General features: G+C 38.4%; 2 protein-coding genes across 3 annotated transcripts in view; one reads left to right on the top strand and one right to left on the bottom strand.

Annotated features, from left to right (window-relative positions):
* Positions 1-1,395, top strand: part of sardh (sarcosine dehydrogenase) — a 61,899-nt gene extending 60,504 nt beyond the window's left edge. For both annotated transcript variants that reach the window (XM_082158785.1, XM_082158786.1), the window contains exon 21: positions 554-1,395. In XM_082158785.1, the coding sequence (XP_082014911.1) occupies positions 554-709 (156 nt within the window). In that variant the 3' untranslated portion in view covers positions 710-1,395. The remainder of the gene's footprint in view (positions 1-553) is intronic.
* A 310-nt stretch (positions 1,396-1,705) lies between these two features.
* Positions 1,706-19,514, bottom strand: dbh (dopamine beta-hydroxylase (dopamine beta-monooxygenase)). The gene is made up of 12 exons (XM_082158803.1): positions 19,156-19,514; positions 17,099-17,249; positions 15,265-15,518; positions 12,978-13,154; positions 11,374-11,476; positions 10,013-10,179; positions 9,328-9,471; positions 6,969-7,007; positions 6,620-6,679; positions 4,691-4,818; positions 4,031-4,190; positions 1,706-2,618 (listed from the first exon to the last, which is right to left on the bottom strand). Exons 1-12 carry the CDS (start codon positions 19,480-19,482, stop codon positions 2,493-2,495), a joined length of 1,836 nt encoding a protein of 611 aa, XP_082014929.1. The 5' UTR covers positions 19,483-19,514; the 3' UTR covers positions 1,706-2,492.

Below are 19,514 nucleotides of genomic sequence, written 5' to 3'. Positions count from 1 at the left end.
CTTTCATTGTATAGAAAACAGAAGCTTCAGCATTGTCTCTTTTAGTGATTCTCTGAAGAAACTAAATACATATTAATATTTTGTACTACTATACCTTTAAATACACATAGGAGTATGTGGAGCTCAAGACACTGCTCTCTGTATTAATAACATGAGCAAACAGTGTGTTTCATCTGTACATAGAGCCATTGCACAATAGTTTGTGCTTTAGTTACTGTAGCCACAGCGTTCTGCTTCATTCTCAGTGCCAATCAGTGGACATCTACCAATGTGTCCATTAATGCTGCAGTGTGCCCACTTAAAGAGGTCAGGCTAGTTTTCCGGCGAATGCGTCTTGATCTCGACTCCACAGGGTAATGCCTGCAGCTTCTACAGATTTAATTAAAAAGAGATGCAACCCCTGACAGAGAGCGAGCACGAGGGGAAAGATAGAAAGAGAGGGAGGTGAGGAGAGCAGACCTCATTTGCATTGCATGGTTTGACACTGATATAAATTTTAGTTTTAATCATATATCCATCTTACTCAAATGTGTCTGTGTTCAATGGCCCACAGGTGAGCCCTGATTTCGTCCGCAGTGGTGAATTCACGCTGGAGAGGATGGGCGTCATATACAAAGCTACAGCTCACTTGAAATCACCCTTCGACCCCGAAAACAAGCGTCTTAAGGGGATCTACGGCTCTCCACAAGTGCACGAGGCCAGAATGTAATTGATCCAGACCTTTATCCAACACATCAGCATCAGCATTCCTGGACAAAACAAATGACTGTTTCTTCTGGATTTATTATATTCAATGTCTTAAAGGGATGATTCACCATAACGGATCATAGAAGAACAAAGTACTAATGTGAATAAAAAAATTAAAAAACTGGTTATTCAGTGTAATCGTGTTCAGCATCTTCCTGTGCCTTAAACTTCATCGTTTTCAGAAAGAAATCATTCAGAAAATAATAGTTTAGTGAGCAATCATGAGCCCGACTCTTACTTTTCTGTGCTGGTTTGAACATTTAAAAATAGGGATTAATGAATGTTTGCCAAATATATATCTAAGGAATTAAATAAAGATATTGTCTTGATTTGAAGGTCTGTTTTGTGTACATGTTACAAATCATCTTGTACGCTGTATTTTCCTGACAGAACAAGAGAAACTGAACATGATTTCTGCATGTTGGGCCATCAGCTTATTCCCTCACCCATGTACTGTGACTTAACTTAATATTTGATGGTATTTTAACCTATTTTCTTCATTACTAGAAATAATTAATAATAGTAAAAAACTCTTTCTAAAATCTGGCCTTGAAGCTGACTGCTGTTTAACTTTATATGTTATTTAAATGGAAAGTGTAAAATTGAAAATTTATGAAGAATAAAACCTAATTTTGTCATATTGTGAAATCTGTAACTCTTTGTATTTTTCTGTCTAATAGGAGAACATACGCTACCGTTCAAAACTTTAGCGTCAGTAAAAGAAAAAAATTGTCGATAGAAATTATTACTTTTATTCATCAAGGATACATTAAACTGATCAAAAGTGACAGTAAAGCCATTTATAATATTACTAAAGATTTCTATTTCAGAAATGTGGTGTTCTTTTGATCTTTCTATTCGTCCCCAAAAAAAAATGCATCTTGTTTTCCACAAAAATATGAAGCAGCACAATCATTCTAATATGCGGATTTGATAGCATTATTATCAATGTTGAAAACATCAATATTGATAATAATGCTATCAAATCATCATATTAGGATGATTTGTGAAGGATCATGTGACACTGAAGACTGGAGTAATGATGCTGAAAATTCAGCTTTGATCACAGGAATAAATTACATTTTAAAATATATTAAAATACAATTTTTTAAATAAAAAAAATAAAAAACATACGACCCCAAACTTTTTGAACGGCAGTGTCGATCTTCACATGGAGTTCCCGGATGCATACTACACATTTTGTCAGATGTTACTAGTTCAAGTGAACAGCATAGTGCTTTGGAAAAATATCCCACAATGCATTGCACTCAATTTTCCAGTGTAGCGAAAGAACTGTAAATAATACCAACTTCTTGACTCATTTCATTGGACTGTTTAGATGTTTTTAGACAAAACAAAACTATAAAAATGTTTAAATATTTTTTATTTCTGAGAAAACTGGACGCCACCCACGGAATTAAGCATGCATTATTTAACCTGCTACTATTAGAAATGTTCATCATTGCATAATGTTCTAAATAGTTGACAGTATTCAGTGTATACTTCACAATAAAGCACCTTCGTCCATATAAATGCTGTTTTTTACATACTGCACCTTCTCAAACAAATAATAATGTAATATCTAAAATAATAGTCTACACACAAAACAGTACTTTAGTGATTGATTTAATGTGATAACTTTAAAGCACATCTCCTCCAGAGTGTCCAGGCTGCTGTGTGAACCTGTCGTTGAGCACGGAGTGGTAAAGGTTGAGCTCAGCAGGAGGCAGATGTGTGTCTGGGCGTCAGACGCTGCTGTCAGACCGGACCTCTGTAGGGTTGGCACTCGCTCGAGGGTTTAATTCACACGGGTACGGGGCTCTCTGGAGCTCTGCCGTCACCACCGGTATCTCCTGTTTCTCCCATTGACCCTAAGAGAAAAGACTTGAGCGTTAATATGTAAAGATATCCGAATTTCAGTTCAACCTGATGTGGCATTTTCTCATTAGGTATGGTTACATTGACTCATTTTTGTTAATCCAAATTAATCCAATCCAATTTCAAAGTGGTTTATATGAACTCTAAACCTCTAAATCTCATTAACATATTTGTATGTGTATTCATAATGTTACCGAAGCTTTCGAGGAAAGATATTGTTTGATCCTCTTTCAAATTTATTCATTTCTTTTTTCATTTCAAGTTTTTAAAGATTGGTAAATGTTGGTAGAAATTAATACTTTAATTCAGCAAGGATGCATTCAATTGATCACACGTGACAGAAAAGACATTTATAATGTTATTTTTATTTATTTATATTTAAAATAAATGCTGTTCTTTTGAACTTTCTAAGATTCCTTTAAAAATGTATCACTGTTTCTACAAAATTGTAAAGCAGCACAACTGCTTCTCAACTCTCGATGATAACTTACGTACAAATATGCGTATACATCATAAGTAATATGTAAGCATACATGATGCACACTATGCAAGTTTTCTAATCTGTTTGAGAAAGTCAAATTCAAGGTTTTCTTTGTTGAGTTTCGATTATTTAAATATATATAATTTTCGGATCTGATTCTAATCAAATCTATGAGTGCAAGATAAGAATTTTTTGTACTAAAATGTTCATTTTTAAACACCATTTCTGTAAAAACTCAAAAGCCGCCTTTCCACTGTCACCGACCTTCGCAAACGATTGTTGCATTTGGCCCCTAGTGCCCACCGTACAAGCAGCTGTTACCAGTGTTACTTGTTACCAGTTACAACTAATATGCATTACTGTAAGTAATCAGATTACTTTTTGATGTACCAAGTAAAGTAACACCTTACTTTATAAATTTACACATTAATATTTGAGTTACTTTTTAAAAAAGTTATGCTTACATTTCAATTTAATTAATTAACTTTAAAAAATTTAATTAAAATTCTCTTCTCCATAACATAGTCACTTGGACATGCACACTAATGAATGTGCGGGAACAGCTTTCCCCAATACTGGCCATTACCCTCCGCTTATTCACGATGGTAAAATGAATGTATGAATTTATCCAGACAAAACAAATGTCTGCCAATATGTAAGAAGAACATAGTAGATTGTTTTAAAAATATTGCAAATTCTCACTTTGTTTTTCACTAATCTCAGTTTTGATTAGAATACACCATATAAAGTTGGGTGGTTCACATGAGGTATAGCCACAAAAGTTTAAAGATACACATCCGAATCTAAAAATTCTCCATACGCATGGTCATAACTTCACACAGCTCCCGTATTACCCTCCATTGGAAATGAATGGCTTCCAGTTTGTCTGAGATAGTGAAATCGTGGCTTAAGTGTTGTGCTTACGGGGAAGAGCTCGGCGGTGGATTGGTTGCAGTGCATTGAGATGGGGGAAGTGATGTAGAGGGAGTTCAGCACATCCCCGCTGAAGCCGTCCCAGGTTATTGAGGAGAACTGCTCTTCCACAGTAGTCTGAGGACAACTGCAACTCTCACGTCCTTGAAACCTACACAGATGACAATACAACATAACCTGGTAGACCTTTCCACCCCCAAAACATCTCAAGAAGTGGTCATTTGGTTGCATAGACATGAAACCACTTTCATAATTGGTTTGACCTCACAACAATGTCGTAAAATTGCTTTTTTTTAAGCTAGAAAATGCAATTTGCCTGTGCAAAATGGATGAATGCAAATGTCATCTCCTTCTCTTTGTTTATGCATTGCTGAAGAAAACTCATTTCTGTTTTTCCGTCTGAATTCGTACAGGAATTGAAAGTATTCCTCTTGTCCTCAGGCAGTCTCAAAGCAAGACATTATTTTCAGGTATGCTGTTGTTGTTGTAGCCCGACTGGGTCGGAGCGCTGTGTCACATCAACAGCAGTGTTGCTGTTTTCAAGGTTTTCTTCTCATTGTGAGGTAATGACTGTCTGGGACGTGTTAGACGTCATAGAGGAAGGTCATGTCTGTTGTTTTTGAGTGGATGTTTTGTGGACTTGTGGTGTACCTGTTGATGAGACTGAAATATTTCTGCAGGTAATCTGTGTCCACGTGGCTCTTGCACAACTCCAGCTGTGTACGGGGATAATAATGGACGTAATTGACACACATCTCTTCCATGATCCCAAAACCACCCTGCGGAAGTGAGAAAACAAAGCCACTTGATTTGAAGTGAAGTAAAATGTTTGTTTCTCTCACACAAAGCTGTTGTATACAGTAGCATCAGAAGACTATGAACAATACACACAGATCCTACGGACAGTTTATGATGCTTTTTTTTGTCATTTCGGAGCTTGACAGGTTAAATTTTTTATCATTTATTCACCATTTCTCCTTTTGAAAAAGTCATTCATGTTTGGAATGACACGAGGGTGAGTAAATAATGATTCCATTTTGAGGTGAACTTCCTTTTAAAGTGCCCTTATGAAGCTTTTTGTTTTATATTACCTTTCATGTAGCATGCAATATAGCTGTTTGTGAATGTAAAAGGCTTTAGTTATTGTCTCCTAAAAGACAGAAGCGATTCTGAACGCAATAAGGTAGACCACGTAAAATCACAGAGCGGGGTCAGCGCATACTGAGGCGCACAGTGCGCAGAAGTCTCCTACGTTCTGCAGAGTCAATAGCTACAGACCTCCAAATTTCGTGTGGCCTTCAGATTAGCTCAAGAACAGTGCGTAGAGAACTTCATGGAATGGGTTTCCATGGCCGAGCAGCTTCATCCAAACCTTACATCACCACATGCAGTGGTGTAAAGCACGCCGCCACTGGACTCTAGAGTGGACTCTCACTGGACTCAATCCGATGGACGAGACTGGGTTTGGCGATTGCCAGGAGAACGGTACTTGCCTGACTGCATTGTGCAAAGTGTAAAGTTTAGTGGAGGGGGGATTTTGGTGTGGGGCTTGGCCCCTTAGTTCCAGTGAAAGGAATGCTTCAGCATACCAAGACATTTTGGACAATTTCATGCTCCCAACTTTGTGGGAACAGTTTGGGGATGACCCCTTCCTGTTCTAACATGACTGCGCACCAGTGCACAAAACAAGGTCCATAAAGGCATGGATGAGCGAGTTTAGTGTGGAGGAACTTGACTGGCCTACACAGAGTCCTGACCTCAACCCGACAGAACAGCTTTGGGATGAATTAGAGCGGAGACTGCGAGCCAGGCCTTCTCGTCCAACATCAGTGCCTGACCTCAGCTGTTTGATAACATAGTCAAGCAAAAGGCTACTCATATTAGTTACCCTTGTGTCTGATGCTGTAAAGAGCGATATCATTGTGCAGCGTTTACCTCAGTAAGTTGGCCGAGTGAATCTGTGAGTTGGCGTGAGTGGAGGCGGGGCTAATTAGCATATTCATGGCTCCACGTATATTAAATGAAGCAAGGGTGTAGAGTTACATTCAAGCTATTTTAAGGCATGAGGGGGGGGGGGGGGGGGGGGGAATGTCACAGGAAAATAGGTTTTACTATGTAATTTGTGTGATCAAAAATTTGTTTTAAAGGATACAATTATTGACTACAGGGGGACTTTAATTTGAGCAGAGCAGAGTAGACCAATCACAACAGACTGGGTCATCTGACCAATCAGAGCAGAGTAGACCAATCACAACAGACTGGGTCAGTAATGCCTATTTGCATATATTAAATGTTTACCTGGATGAATGACAAATTGTATCCTATTAAACAGTAGTAGCTTAAATGTAATAGTTTATCAGTGTGGGTTTAATTTAGCTCAAGCAGCTCTTAGTTAAATTTGTATTATAAACTTGTGTTATATTGTGCAGGATGATAACAATCTCATTCTGGGAGTTTTGAACTTGTTTGATTTCCAGCCAATCAATCTGTGGCGTCTAGATCCTCCAAATTCACATGAGAGAATGTATTTGAGTGCTCGTGTCATTTTAAGAGTAAGCATATGCTATTGCTCAGACTTACCACTGTAACTTTGTTCCTGTCTTCAGTGTTATACGTGCACTTTGTGACGAGAGCATCGCCCTGTGGGGTAGACAAACGCACAAAGCACCAATCACACACGTTCAGATGGGGTTTAGCACTCCGCTATTTGTAGAGCATGTTAGAATGAATGTCTCTTGGCAGGTTAGCATTAGATTGGCAGCCTCAGCCGTGTGTGGGTGCTTGTATTGACAGTCTAAATGCAGTAGATCTGTGCTTTTGTTGGTGGCTTGCTGGCTCCAGGCGTTTCCTGTAAAGTCTGCACTGCACCGTCTCTCTTTCTCTCATCTAAATATTGCCTCAGCTTTTACATGTGTGAAGAGCAACTTACTGGCAAAACAGTCACCATCTTCTTTAAAACACGGATAATCTGCACAAAAAAAGGAAAAGGTTACAAATGTTAGCATTTGATTGATTTTTCGTTTTACAATATGTATGACAACCAAAACTGAATGCATCTGAATTTGTTAGCATAGCACCTTTCTATGGCCTATTAGAATTGTGTCAACCGCATAGCAGTGCCCTAAAAATATATACAATAATATGCGATAATATTATGTTACTTTTGTGATTTGAAAAGGGCAGCACAGAAATAAATCACTTGTATTTCATTTAAAGGTTTTTATTACAGGAGTCTGTGAGCATGAAAGATGGCGTGGGTGTGATGAACCCGTCAGCTGTTCAGGTATACTGCAGGGAAACGTGGGTGGTTGACACGTCTCAAGCAGGGAACAGTGTGCTGCAGTCAATGTGACATGCGACTCGTCATCTGAAACTATTATAAACTGCATTCATGGAGCGAAATGAACATTTTTTACTTTTAAAAAGTATTGAAGTCAACTGAAAAAAAGCTTAAATTAAAAATAAATGGTGAACAGTTACAGCACCTTAAATATACACTTTCCCTTCCCCCTGAGATTTTAAGACAATACATAAATAAGTTAAAGTGCCCCTATTATGCTTTTTTAAAGGCTCCTAATTTAGTTTTGGAGGTCTCCTACAATACGTTTACATGCATTCAAGGTCAAAAAACACTTTAATGTTCTTATAATATACATTTCAGAATCTTCTCTTTCTCCCTGTTTGATAAACGATCCGGTCTCTCTAAACCCCACTTTTCTGAGAGCCCGCTCTGCTCTGATTGGTCAGATGACCCAGTCTGTTGTGATTGGTTTACTCTGCTCTGATTGGTCAGATGACCCGGTCTGTTGTGATTGGTCTACTCTGCTCTGATTGGTCAGATGACCCAGTCTGTTGTGATTGGTGTACTCTGATCTGATTGGTCAGATGGCCCGGTCTGTTGTGATTGGTTTACTCTGCTCTGATTGGTCAGATGACCCGGTCTGTTGTGATTGGTCTACTCTGCTCTGATTGGTCAGATGGCCCGGTCTGTTGTGATTGGTCTACTCTGCTCTGATTGGTCAGATGACCCAGTCTGTTGTGATTGGTCTACTCTGCTCTGATTGGTCAGATGACCCGGTCTGTTGTGATTGGTCTACTCTGCTCTGATTGGTCAGATGACCCAGTCTGTTGTGATTGGTCTACTCTGCTCTGATTGGTCAGATGACCCAGTCTGTTGTGATTGGTCTACTCTGCTCTGATTGGTCAGATGACCCAGTCTGTTGTGATTGGTCTACTCTGCTCTGATTGGTCAGATGACCCGGTCTGTTGTGATTGGTCTACTCTGCTCTGATTGGTCAGATGGCCCGGTCTGTTGTGATTGGTCTACTCTGCTCTGATTGGTCAGATGGCCCGGTCTGTTGTGATTGGTCTACCACTTAAAGGTCGTGTCTGAAACCAAACGGCCATTGCCATATCTGAATTTTAGCTCCAGATTATCCTCAGCACTTGATACACAGTGATATGAACAGTAAAGATGACATCAATCCGAGTCTGAGTCCTCATCCTTTGTAAGTGTATCAAAGTGGATTTGCTTTCAAAGCACAGAAAACAGCATCCTCTCAACATCTCGACAATACAAACCAAACTCTTCCAGGCCTCAGATACAACTACAGTGCCAATGAAGAACATAGGCTGGCATTATGCAAATTTGTTACAAAACTTACGTAGGTACGATTTTAATTACTGACGACTCTTTTCAGGCAGTTCAGAATCGCGTCTTTCTTTTAGGAGACAATAACTCCATTTATCGTCCATTTTGATCTTTGAAACTTTGGAGACCTTTTACAGTAACAAACAGCTATATTACACACTACATGAACGGTAATATTCAAAAGAGCATAATAGTGGCACTTTAACAGCACATCTGTATGTTTAAAGTTTGCTTACGGTCTAGTGTCGGTTAATGGTCACATGACATACAGGTAAACAAAACATTTGAATAAAATATATGTTTTTTGTTATTTTAAAATTATTTTAATTTTTAAATTGAATTGATTAATTGAATTGATTATTAGATTTTCATCAAACCACAAACCCCCTGCAGTTTCCTCATGAACAGTTAGCTGGGTGTGGTCTCTATGTGGTTGGAGGGGATTGGTTGAAAAATAAGAGGGCTTGGTGATGTCAGCAGAGAGGGACAGTTGTTTTAGAGGCGGAGTTATTATATTATGGAAAAACGTTTATTTTGGAATAACGTGCACTCATGTATCATGCACAATAAGACCAGGTAAATGTATTAAGGGTAAAAGATAAACTAATTTTCTATACTTAAACAAACTTGGTAATACCTGGTAGTGAGTGCTGAAGTGTCTGTCCTCCTGCACCACTTCCACCTCTCTGCCTCCTCGCACCAGGACGGTTCTCACCCCGAGGCCGGCCAGATGAGTGTGTAGCTGGGATGCAAATATATGTACACCTCCTGCAGGAAGAGCCTGGAGGACAGAAAAAATTATATTTCATCATTAATATGTCAACTATATTTGACATTTTATGAAGAAAATGTAAGTGGTTTTAATGTTAGGGCGTTGCTGGGGTGTTTCTAGGGTGTTTGAGTGGTTGCTTTTTGCAACTTAACCTCAACAAGCCACATGATTTGAACTATCATTCATGATATAGTAGCCCAAACAGAGTTATACAGTATGCTCTCTTATATAACAGTGCTTTGTTTTTCACAATTGTCCTTTTGTTGATGAGCTTTTGCCACTGTGGGCTGGTTTATTAGACTTTTATTACACCCTAAATGGGAGTGTTTTTCTTTTTTTAGTAAGTTAGTCTATTTTGATTGCATAATTTGTTGAAAAATGGCCCTAATCTATTTTCAGGAAGCAACCCAATGTGTTTTAATTGAATTCAAAGTCTGAATGCAGTTAGAACTGGATGCTGTAGATTTATTTGTAGATAAATTTATCTTGAGTTTATTCGGCTGGCTTGAGTGAAGTGCAGTATTTAGGAATGTTTGAGAGGATCCGGGACCGTCTGTGTGCACTTGTCGGTGCAGTAGCCAGTCAGCTGGAAAGAGCGCTGGCGGGGAGGAATGGCCATGACAGGAGTGTAGACTAGCCCGAGCTCCATGATGCCTGCGTCAAACCTCCTCAGAGATGGAGTGTACCATAAACGAATGCCTGAGGAATCCCTCCGTCCTGTGACAAACACACACAGAACGAGTGATGAAGAGTTGTGCATTTAGAAATCAAAGGAAGTAGACTGGAGAAATCAGGCTGTTGAGGAGTTTAGAAGAAATATATTAGCATACTAGCATGCTATTCTTACGTATACAGTTTGTGAGCAGTATTCAAATTGGGTATTTCTTTAACTATAGCTACTAATTTTTTGCATAGCTGTTCAAATTGTTGTTTTAAATGTGGCCAATATCAGATTCCAGTGTGAATCCAGATTCCAGTTGCTTGTATATAGAGCTGTCGTAATACTTATAATCTCTGACACATCATTGTCCTTCACTGGCTAACTTTCACAACTGTCTTAATAACGTCGGGTATGTAAAATCTTTGATCGTTGATATTTACGCTTTGAGATCGGTGCGGTCCAACGTTCTTCCGAGCAGATTCAGTCACTCTTAACACACCTCACACCACAGGACAATCTGATAAGATAATCTGTAGAACCATCAAGATAATCGAGACTTTGACTAGGATTGTTGGAAGAGGAGAATTGGTCCCACAACCGTTTTTTTTGTGGTTTTAGTTGTTTTTACTTTATGTAATTCTGGAATATATATTTTTGAATGAAATCTACTGATGAATCATGATTTTGTTATTGAAAACATTCGCACACCATTTCATGCTCAAATCTGTGCTAATGTTTTTAACAGTTTTGAAATAAAATGGCCTTCTGTCTTGCTAAAACTAAGGTGGAGGGGGGTGGAGGAGTATTATGGGCAAAATCAAACCAACTCATATTTGTATTATGAATTTTCATATTTTCAGATTTAAAGGCTCTGGGACAAGGGTAAAACAAAATAGTAGTAAACAAAAAAAGAAGTAAAAATAAATGATAATGAAGTTTTCTTTATGATGACCATTTTAGTGTGACCCAAAAAAAAAAAAAAAAAAAAACTTGTAGAAATACTTACACACAGAATACTCTGATCCTATTATATTTACAGTCTCCAACAAAGCACACTGTGCAGAATACTGTATCCCATAATGCAATGCACTTTTGGACTGGCAAAGATGGTTTTATAACGATACTAAAAACATGGCCTCATTATATGGTGTCTAATATCATACAAATAAAAACAATATGACGCAGCATTTTCATCATCATCAAGCAACTGGGCTTAAGTATTTCACATGGTTTGAGTGCCTGTTGCATACCTGATATAAGGAGAGGGTTGTGGTAATGAACTTCAAGACGAAGGAACCTCGAAGAACTCTCTCCTCCCAGAGGCAAACCAGCGTCGGCGGGGTAGTAGAACGGCTGTGCGTACAGACACAGAACTGTATGTGAACTTTAATAAGATTGATTGTGGTGCAGTGAAGCTTCTGATTTATGCTTTGCAGGCTATAAGATATTTGAGCCAATGCACAAGAAGCTTATGCCAACTCCGGCTCAGTCAGAGCCAGAAAAGTCCTGTAGATCCATGACAGTTCACCACCATCGTTTTAGACTTATGAAGGATTGCAAAGTCGAAACCTAAACCCTTATCTGTTTTAGAACTCGTGTGCGAAGGACCGCTTTACATAACCGTCCTCCTTCCACCTCCAGTTTCTCGCCCCATTCCCGTTCCTCTATCACACTCTCCTGGCTCTCACTCACTCCCCCTCCTTCCCTCACAAGGCATTAAAACACATTTAAAAACGAAATGATGGGGGGGGGGAGGGCAAACTGCAATCTACTGAAGAAAAACATCTAAATTTTGCTACATAATCTCATCTCTCCAGCTTGACATTGGCAGCTAGCAGAACACATGATTTGTGTTTGTTGTACTCCCATGTAATCTCATTGCAGGCCTCTCTCTCTCTCTCTCTCTCTCTCTCTCTCTCTCTATCTCTATCTCTCAAGCTCGGCATCGGTCCTTGGCTCCATAAGTGATTTATCAGGACGCCTCTGCTTTCAGATTGGCTCACAGCTCTGCTCAAAACCTTGACTGGCACCTACCTAGAGTGGGCGAATTGGCACAGAAAAAGCCCATCTGTATGTGTGCCTCCTAAAGATGCTGATAATCATATGTTCTGTTTTTAGCTCTCAAACTTAGCGCTAAACAGGGAGAAAATGATGTAGAAAGTGACCTCTACGGATATGCTTCATGATGAAAAATTGCGAAAGCATGCAGTCAATGAGGATAACCATGAAAGTAGACATTTGTGACAAGAGATGTAGGAATATGCAGAAGTGTCAGAGCTACAGCAGAGAGGAAGACCGTAATTTCACTCTTTTCCTCATGCAAATCACACGGCTTCAGGAGACTTGATACAATGCTGATGTGTCATTTTACTTTTATTTGAATTTACGTTGTCTTTTTTGAGCTTGACATTCCCTAATTTATTTTTTTGTACGGGAAAAGAGCAGGGGGAACATTCTTCAGAATATCTTTTTTGTGTGTTCCACAGCACACGTACATTTGATGTGCGTGTTTACATCTTTTTTAAAATGTTTGATCATCTGCAATTCGTCTCTTGGACGTTTCCTGTCAGATGTCAAATAGTTGTTTAGAAAATGTCTTTAAAATGTTTATGATTTAGAATGTATGTAAAACTGACATCTTAAAGACGTCTATCAGATGTTAGTAAACAGAAGATGCTTTCCAGATGAAGTGATCTTTAACAGACGTCTTGTAGACGTACGTGTGCTATCTGGGAAGCAAGCCATTGAGGTTTTGAATGTCATACTGAGTTAATGATTTCAAAATGTTCATTTTTAAGAGAACTGTGGATTTAATTATATACTATGTAAATGCCGTATGCAGTCACGTGTGTACCTCCGCTCCCATGGCCCAGGCAGCCAGAACATGTCGGCAGTAATTGAGTTTGCGGGGCTTCATCTTTGAATCGCAGGAGCCGCTGTATGAAGGTATGGTGTCCATCTGAGGGGAACATTCGAACACTTCGATGTGATGAACAATGGCCTCATTACCAGGAGTGATTACAGACTCGTACTGCAAAAAAAAGATGAAGAGATATAAATTGCAGAAAAACAGGAGGGGGGAAATAAGTCAGAAAACGTATTTTACTGAGTGTGCAATAAAACCAAGTTTTTCTTTTGCGTTTTTCGCGTACAGACGACAACTTTGTCGAAACAATCCCCGTTTACATGGATCTGCGAAAACAACTAAAAACGCTGTATTATTCATGCCAGGCCAGTAGATGGCGATGTCACTTTGTAAAGAAACACTACGCGCCTCTAGACTGAACACACAATACTCATGCACATGACATCACCGTTTCACAGATGCGCATTTTTGTAGTTTACACGGAGATGATAACAGTATTGTTTTCAAAAAGCTGCATTTTTAAACCCTTTTTCAAAAGTTAGTGTTTTCAGGCCCCCAAAACACACATGTTGTCATGTAAATGACCGGTCAAAATGCATACTTTTTCAGTTTTTAGCTGAAAACGGTGTCATATAAATGCCCCCTAGTTACACCCCAGAGACGGGTTTGTTTAGTAGGGGACCTTCATGCTTGCTTTTTTCTAATAATCATACCTTTTGTATGATTTACATAGTACAAATTCAAACGAAATCGCCACATTGTAACATTATATTTTCCCATGGGATCAGGTCGAATAAAACAGGAGAAACTTAGTTGCTATTTAGTTGCTTGCCGAAAAAAAAGAAGACTTAAAACTCAGCGTAAAAGAACGCAGGATCTCAAAATGGACGTGTTTGTAAAAGTTGAAATTTGAAATTTCTGACTTAAAACAATTCCAGAGAGGGACCTACTGCAATGGTCAAAAAGTATAAATGAGTGAGTATATGAATATATGGAGTTGCCAATTATTTTCAATGGAAAAGTAAGAAAAGCCACTAAATGTAACTAGATGATGTCATGTACCAATTCTAAGCACTTTACATCGTGTTCTTCTCCTAATCCGTGCTCATGTACTGTATTTTAATATAATATATAGCCAAATGTCCAATAAAGCTGATCTCATTTAACTATTTTCTGTCAGACAACAGAACGAGTGTGATATAGTGACTGACTACATGTTAACCAACAGTCCAAAAAGTCTTTTTTGGGGGGAGAAAAATTAAGTAATTAAGGGGGTCTGAAAAGTCGGTAAGTTGGCAACAATTAATGTATGTATCATGAATGGAATTTGTATACACTACATTTGTAAGCGCCAGTTGCGTCGCTTCACTGCTATTCACAAATCCTATCCTGTGGCATCATGGGATAGTAAAGTGTCCATAAAATGCACACTCTAGGATCTCCGTTTAAGTAGTTGGTCGTCCACAAATTTTTTGCCTACTGTTTTTCGATTGTTATGAATTTGGACATACAACTTGAAGTCCTTTTTTTTTTTTTTTTGCTTAAGTAGTCTTTTTCCATCCTTCAGCATTATGTCTCACATTTTTAAAAGAAAGGAAAGTTCTACTTGAACAGCCACATAGTGGTTTGTTCAAATCTCATAATGGACGTTGAAGTTTCTGACTGAAAAACAAGGCTCTCTTTTGCAATTCCCTGAAAAGAGAGGGACCGACTGCAATGCATATAAATAAGCATATAAATCAAAACTGCCTAACGTTACTGAATGAAATCTCGACCCAGGACGAGCTATTGGACTGTGAAGCATTAGGGGTGTTGATGGACTCGATCTACTCCATCTATGTTTTGATCATCTTTTGAATCCGATTCAGACATAGTCTCTGACAAAAATGTGTCAAAATGTTGCTTTTTTATGAGACTTACCCATATTCAAGTGGTGATAAAAAAGGATTGCATGAAGCTAGAATAAAACGTCTTTTGTTGTTGTTGTTTAAACACAGAGGGTCTGTTCTTTCTTTTGATATGTTGCATGTTCAGATATTCATACAACAAAATATTCTGGGGGCCATGAACTTAATAATTTTAAACAAAGTTGGCAGTGGCTGGCAACTTTTTTTCAAAAACGCTGGTGGGGAAAGAGTTAATAGCAATACTGATAACTGCCTTAGCAAATTCCATAATTACATTCAGATTCAGTTTACATCACTCCAAACTTACAAAAGTGTTTGACTAAAGAGCGTTATAATTGGTCAAAGTGGCTCCAAGAGTTTCAAGTTACCTTGACAATGTGGTTCTTGGGCATATTAGGCGGGAGCTGATAGATGTGGCACCAGTACGTGGTCTCCTGTGTGGGGATGATGACTTCAGGGGCCAGGACCTCCAGGGTTTGCACATCTCTCGGGAGAGCGAGGGACAGAGTGTCCGGACGCAGGAGCAGAACCCGCTGGACGCCAGGCTGGAGACGGGAAATGTTGAGCTCATGCAAGGATAGGATCGGATGCTCCAGCAAGGCGTAGATTATGTGGACCGTGCCTTCCTGGAAATAAGGATTTTTTGTTATCATTTAATCACCCATATGTTTTTCCAGACCCATCTGACTAAGTAACATGTTAGACGTAATGCTGACGATGATCATTCTGTGGAAAAGAGCAGCAAGGACATTCTTCAAAACATCTCGTTCTGTATTTCATGGACGAATGGAAGGGTTGGGAACGACATGAGGGTGCAATGAAGACAAGGTCTTTAATACATTTGACTGAAATATTTCCCCCCAACACTTCAGAATACTTAAGAAAGAACTTTTTTTTTAATGAAGCTAAAAAATGTGTAATTTTCTGACCTAATATATCCCTTAGTCATGGTAGCGCCACATTTATTTTTTGACAGGAATGAAAACGAGGCTGTGAGGGATCGAATACAGTGCATTCAATGGATTTTACTGTTGTTTAACAAACCAATTGTTCATCTGACAAAACATCTTTTCGGAAAAAAAGAACTTCAGTAGACAAACTTTGAAAGTTATGAATTGTTCAAATTAAATGATCTGGACCTTTATATAGTGTATGCCATAGTAAAAAACTAAGTCTATTTATACCTCACAGCCTTGTTTTCACCCGTGGTAAATTCAGTATGGCGTCTAACATGACTAAGGACTATAGAGTGCTGGTTCTGGAAGTATTTTTCCCTTAGGGGTTTAAAAAAAGTCTTCATTAAAGAGTTAGAAGCCATGAACCAAGCCAATCAGCTCCGAGGTGAATCACAGCATTACAAACTTTGATTTGAAGTGTGTGTACTTAACGGCTTTAGTGAGGGAAAGAACTACAATGCGAACAGCATAATCAAATTAAAAACGATGGATAAATATAAAATGTACAAATGTTGATATATATATAAAACAATATATTTTAAGTTTATTGCGAAATATGCATATATATATATGAAGAGTTCAGATGCAAAAGCCTCTGAGTGCCATCTGAAATTCTCTTCTAGAATGATCATTTTTATCAAGCTTGTATATTTAAGTTCAGAAATTTCACTTAAATGACAATTAATAGGTAATTTTCATTGCCATTTAAGTGAAATTACTGAACTTAAATGAGCTTGATAAAAATGATCATTCTAGAAGAAAATTTCAGATGGCACTCAGAGGCTTTTGCATCTGAACTCTTCATATATACACACTAATATTTCAGTATTTTGAGACCTTAGAGAGATCGACTCAATTACATAATTCGCAGAGCTTCATATGAGTGGGCGGAGCTGAAGACTTTATGTCTCACTGATTGTTGTAATTTTTTGTACAGCATCATGGGAAATGTATTCTTTCACTAGGAATTCTGCTGTTAAATACGATTATTTTAAAAAAAAAGCTGAAATAATGCAGGCTGACGGCTTCAACAGAAGCAAAAACTATGGATTAACAACCTCGTAACTCACAGTAGGTTTGTCTTTAAAGGTTTAAAAGTTATCGTTCAAAATCAGCTTCCCTGTGGAGAAAATAATGGAGTTTTTCCTTCCGGAACCAGACTATTGCACTCTATTATCATGCAACTGTCTCTTTGTCCCACCTCAGCGCCCTCTATCTGCTATTCTGCTTTCAGATGTTTAGTAACGTGCCTCTATGATGTAGTCGTGTGGGTCGCAGGTGCTGAATGGTCTTTTGAAGAGCAGAAAGAAGCCTTCAGAGGACTGATGAGTCTCCAGCAGCTGATAGTCCTGTTGAGTGTCCAGCATCACTCTGCCTTCATTATCACTCCATGCATCCTAAGAATATCACATTCAGTCACAAAAACAAACATCAGCTTTGTTTATCTATTTGAAGTCGGTAAGTTAATGTTTCAGAAATAGCTCTCTTATGCTCACCTAGGCTAAATTTATTTGATTTATTTGAAATACAGTATAAACGCTAACATTGTAAAATAGTATTACAAATTGAAATAACTATTTTCTATTGTAATTATGTTCAAATGTAATTTATTCCTGTGATGGTAAATTTTCAGCATCATTTCTCCAGTCTTCAGTGTCACATGATCCTGATTTGATGCTCAAGAAGCATTTCTGATTATCATCAACGCTTCATATTTTTGTGGAAACCGTGATCATTTATTTTCCTTAGGATTCTTTAATGAATAGAAAGTTCAAAAGAATAGCATTTATTTGAAACAGAAATCTTTTGTAACATTATAAATGTCTTTACTGTCACTTTTAATCAATTTAGTGCATCCTTGCTGAATAAATGTTTTATACATTTCTTGAAAAAGAGTACCCCAAACTTTTGAACGGTAGGTAGTGTATATATAATTACTATATTAACTAACTACCCAACATAATGATCTGAGAAAAACTAATTTACTAGTTAGTTATTTCAAACAAAAATGTATGGTTTTAAGAAAAAAGTTTGCCAAATTTGCCAAAAAAGTAAGTTAGTGGTAAAACCATCATAAAATATTTGTATAAATACTTGACATTTTAACCAATAATTCTTTCAGAATTTACCGCCAGCCTACAATGTTTTGACTTGTTGTCAGTAACTCTTCTCCTGGACATACGCTGAGGGAGGCAGGGCGAGCGGCTGGCCATACAACATTTATTCAAAACGGACTGAACAGTGCAATCCAAAGACAAAATAATGAAATAAATCATGCATAATGAATGAAGAGGGGCCTTGACACACGCATGACCTTCCTTCAACCACTTTATTTGGGGTGCGGCGGGCAAAACCCAGATGTGAGCTGTTCAGCTCAATGTTAGAAGGATTGTTGCACTATACGGCTGAACTGGAAGTGCACGGGTGTGTGTGTGTGTGTGTGTGGGTGTGTGTGTGGGTGTCTGCTGTAGCCAGGCAATCATAACAAGATCTATAAAGCCAGACTCTTCAGACTCAAGAGCAACGGAGAGAGGTTTCTTTGACCGAAAGGTTAGAATTCGTCATTAGTCGTTCATTATTCAACAACAAAAAAGTCGAGTACGGTCTCTGAATTCTGTCATTATTTATGTTGTTCCAAACCTGGATGACTTCTGTTTCTTCTGTGGAACACGAAAGATTATGTTTTGTTTTGTTTTTTTAAATCTCTTAATATTTTCTGTCCATAAATAAAGGTTTTTGCAGCGACGCCATAGAAGAACCATTTTTTGTTTCCCAAAGAACCTTTCAGTGAACAGTTCTTAAAAGAGCTTTAAATATCTGAAGAACCTTTATCCACTATAAAGAACCTTTTGTGCAAAGCTTTTGTTCCATAGATGTTAAAGGTTCTTCATGGAACCATCGATGCCAATAAAGAACCTTTATTTTTTAGAGTGTATACATTGCAAGTCAATGGGGTCCAAAACAACATTGGACTCCACTGATTGTACATACAAAAGCAATTGAAACATTCATCAAAATATCTTTTTTTTATGCTCCAACGAAGAAAGAAAGTCATGCAGGTTTGGAATTACATGGTGGGGTGAGTAAAGATGACAACATTTAATTTATGGCTGAATAATCCTTTTACCAAAAAAAGAAAAATCCTCATATTGACAAGATTCTGCATAATGTTGCATCATTTTTCTGCTCATCTCAGATACGTATTTCATAAAAGCACATAATCCTACACTATCCCCAGAGCACATTTCCAACACCATAAAGAAAAAAACCATCATAAAACCAAAGCAAATGGACTATTCTTACCCCAAAATAGGATTTTTGACCGTCGTCCCACAGAAGGACCAAGTCGGCGTTGGTGGGCTCTCCCCGATCGGACATGCCCAGTAAAAGGCCGTGGTGCAGCTCTTTGACCTTCACCTCTAGATAGACCTCCTGGGTGGGATAGCTGATGTTCCAGGACAGCTCCAGCTGACCCGAAGGGTCTAAGGGGATGTGGTAGGCCAGGGGGGGTCTGGAGGGGAGCGCAGGAGCCTGGTAGGAAGCCACCAAGAGCACCACCACAGTGGCCAAAACGGTGAGGTACATGAGGGTGACGTCTTGCAATCGCAGGTCTTTGTTGAGAAGACGCATTGCCTATGTTGTCTTCCACTTGAAGGCCCTTT

Source organism: Leuciscus leuciscus (genome assembly GCF_965113295.1).
Source record: "Leuciscus leuciscus genome assembly, chromosome: 24".
NCBI lineage: Eukaryota > Metazoa > Chordata > Actinopteri > Cypriniformes > Leuciscidae > Leuciscus > Leuciscus leuciscus.
This window is presented reverse-complemented; position numbering and strand designations above follow the sequence as displayed.

What these genes read in the sequence shown, in the direction of transcription:
- dbh (XM_082158803.1), bottom strand. Translation starts at nt 19,482, where the DNA reads ATGCGTCTTCTCAACAAAGACCTGCGATTGCAAGACGTCACCCTCATG. An exon ending in CCAAGAACCACATTGTCAAG is followed by an intron (nt 13,155 to 15,264) that starts GTAACTTGAAAC and finishes TTTTTTTTGCAG; the next exon opens with TACGAGTCTGTAATCACTCC. An exon ending in ACTTCAGCACTCACTACCAG is followed by an intron (nt 7,008 to 9,327) that starts GTATTACCAAGT and finishes TTTTTTGTGCAG; the next exon opens with ATTATCCGTGTTTTAAAGAA.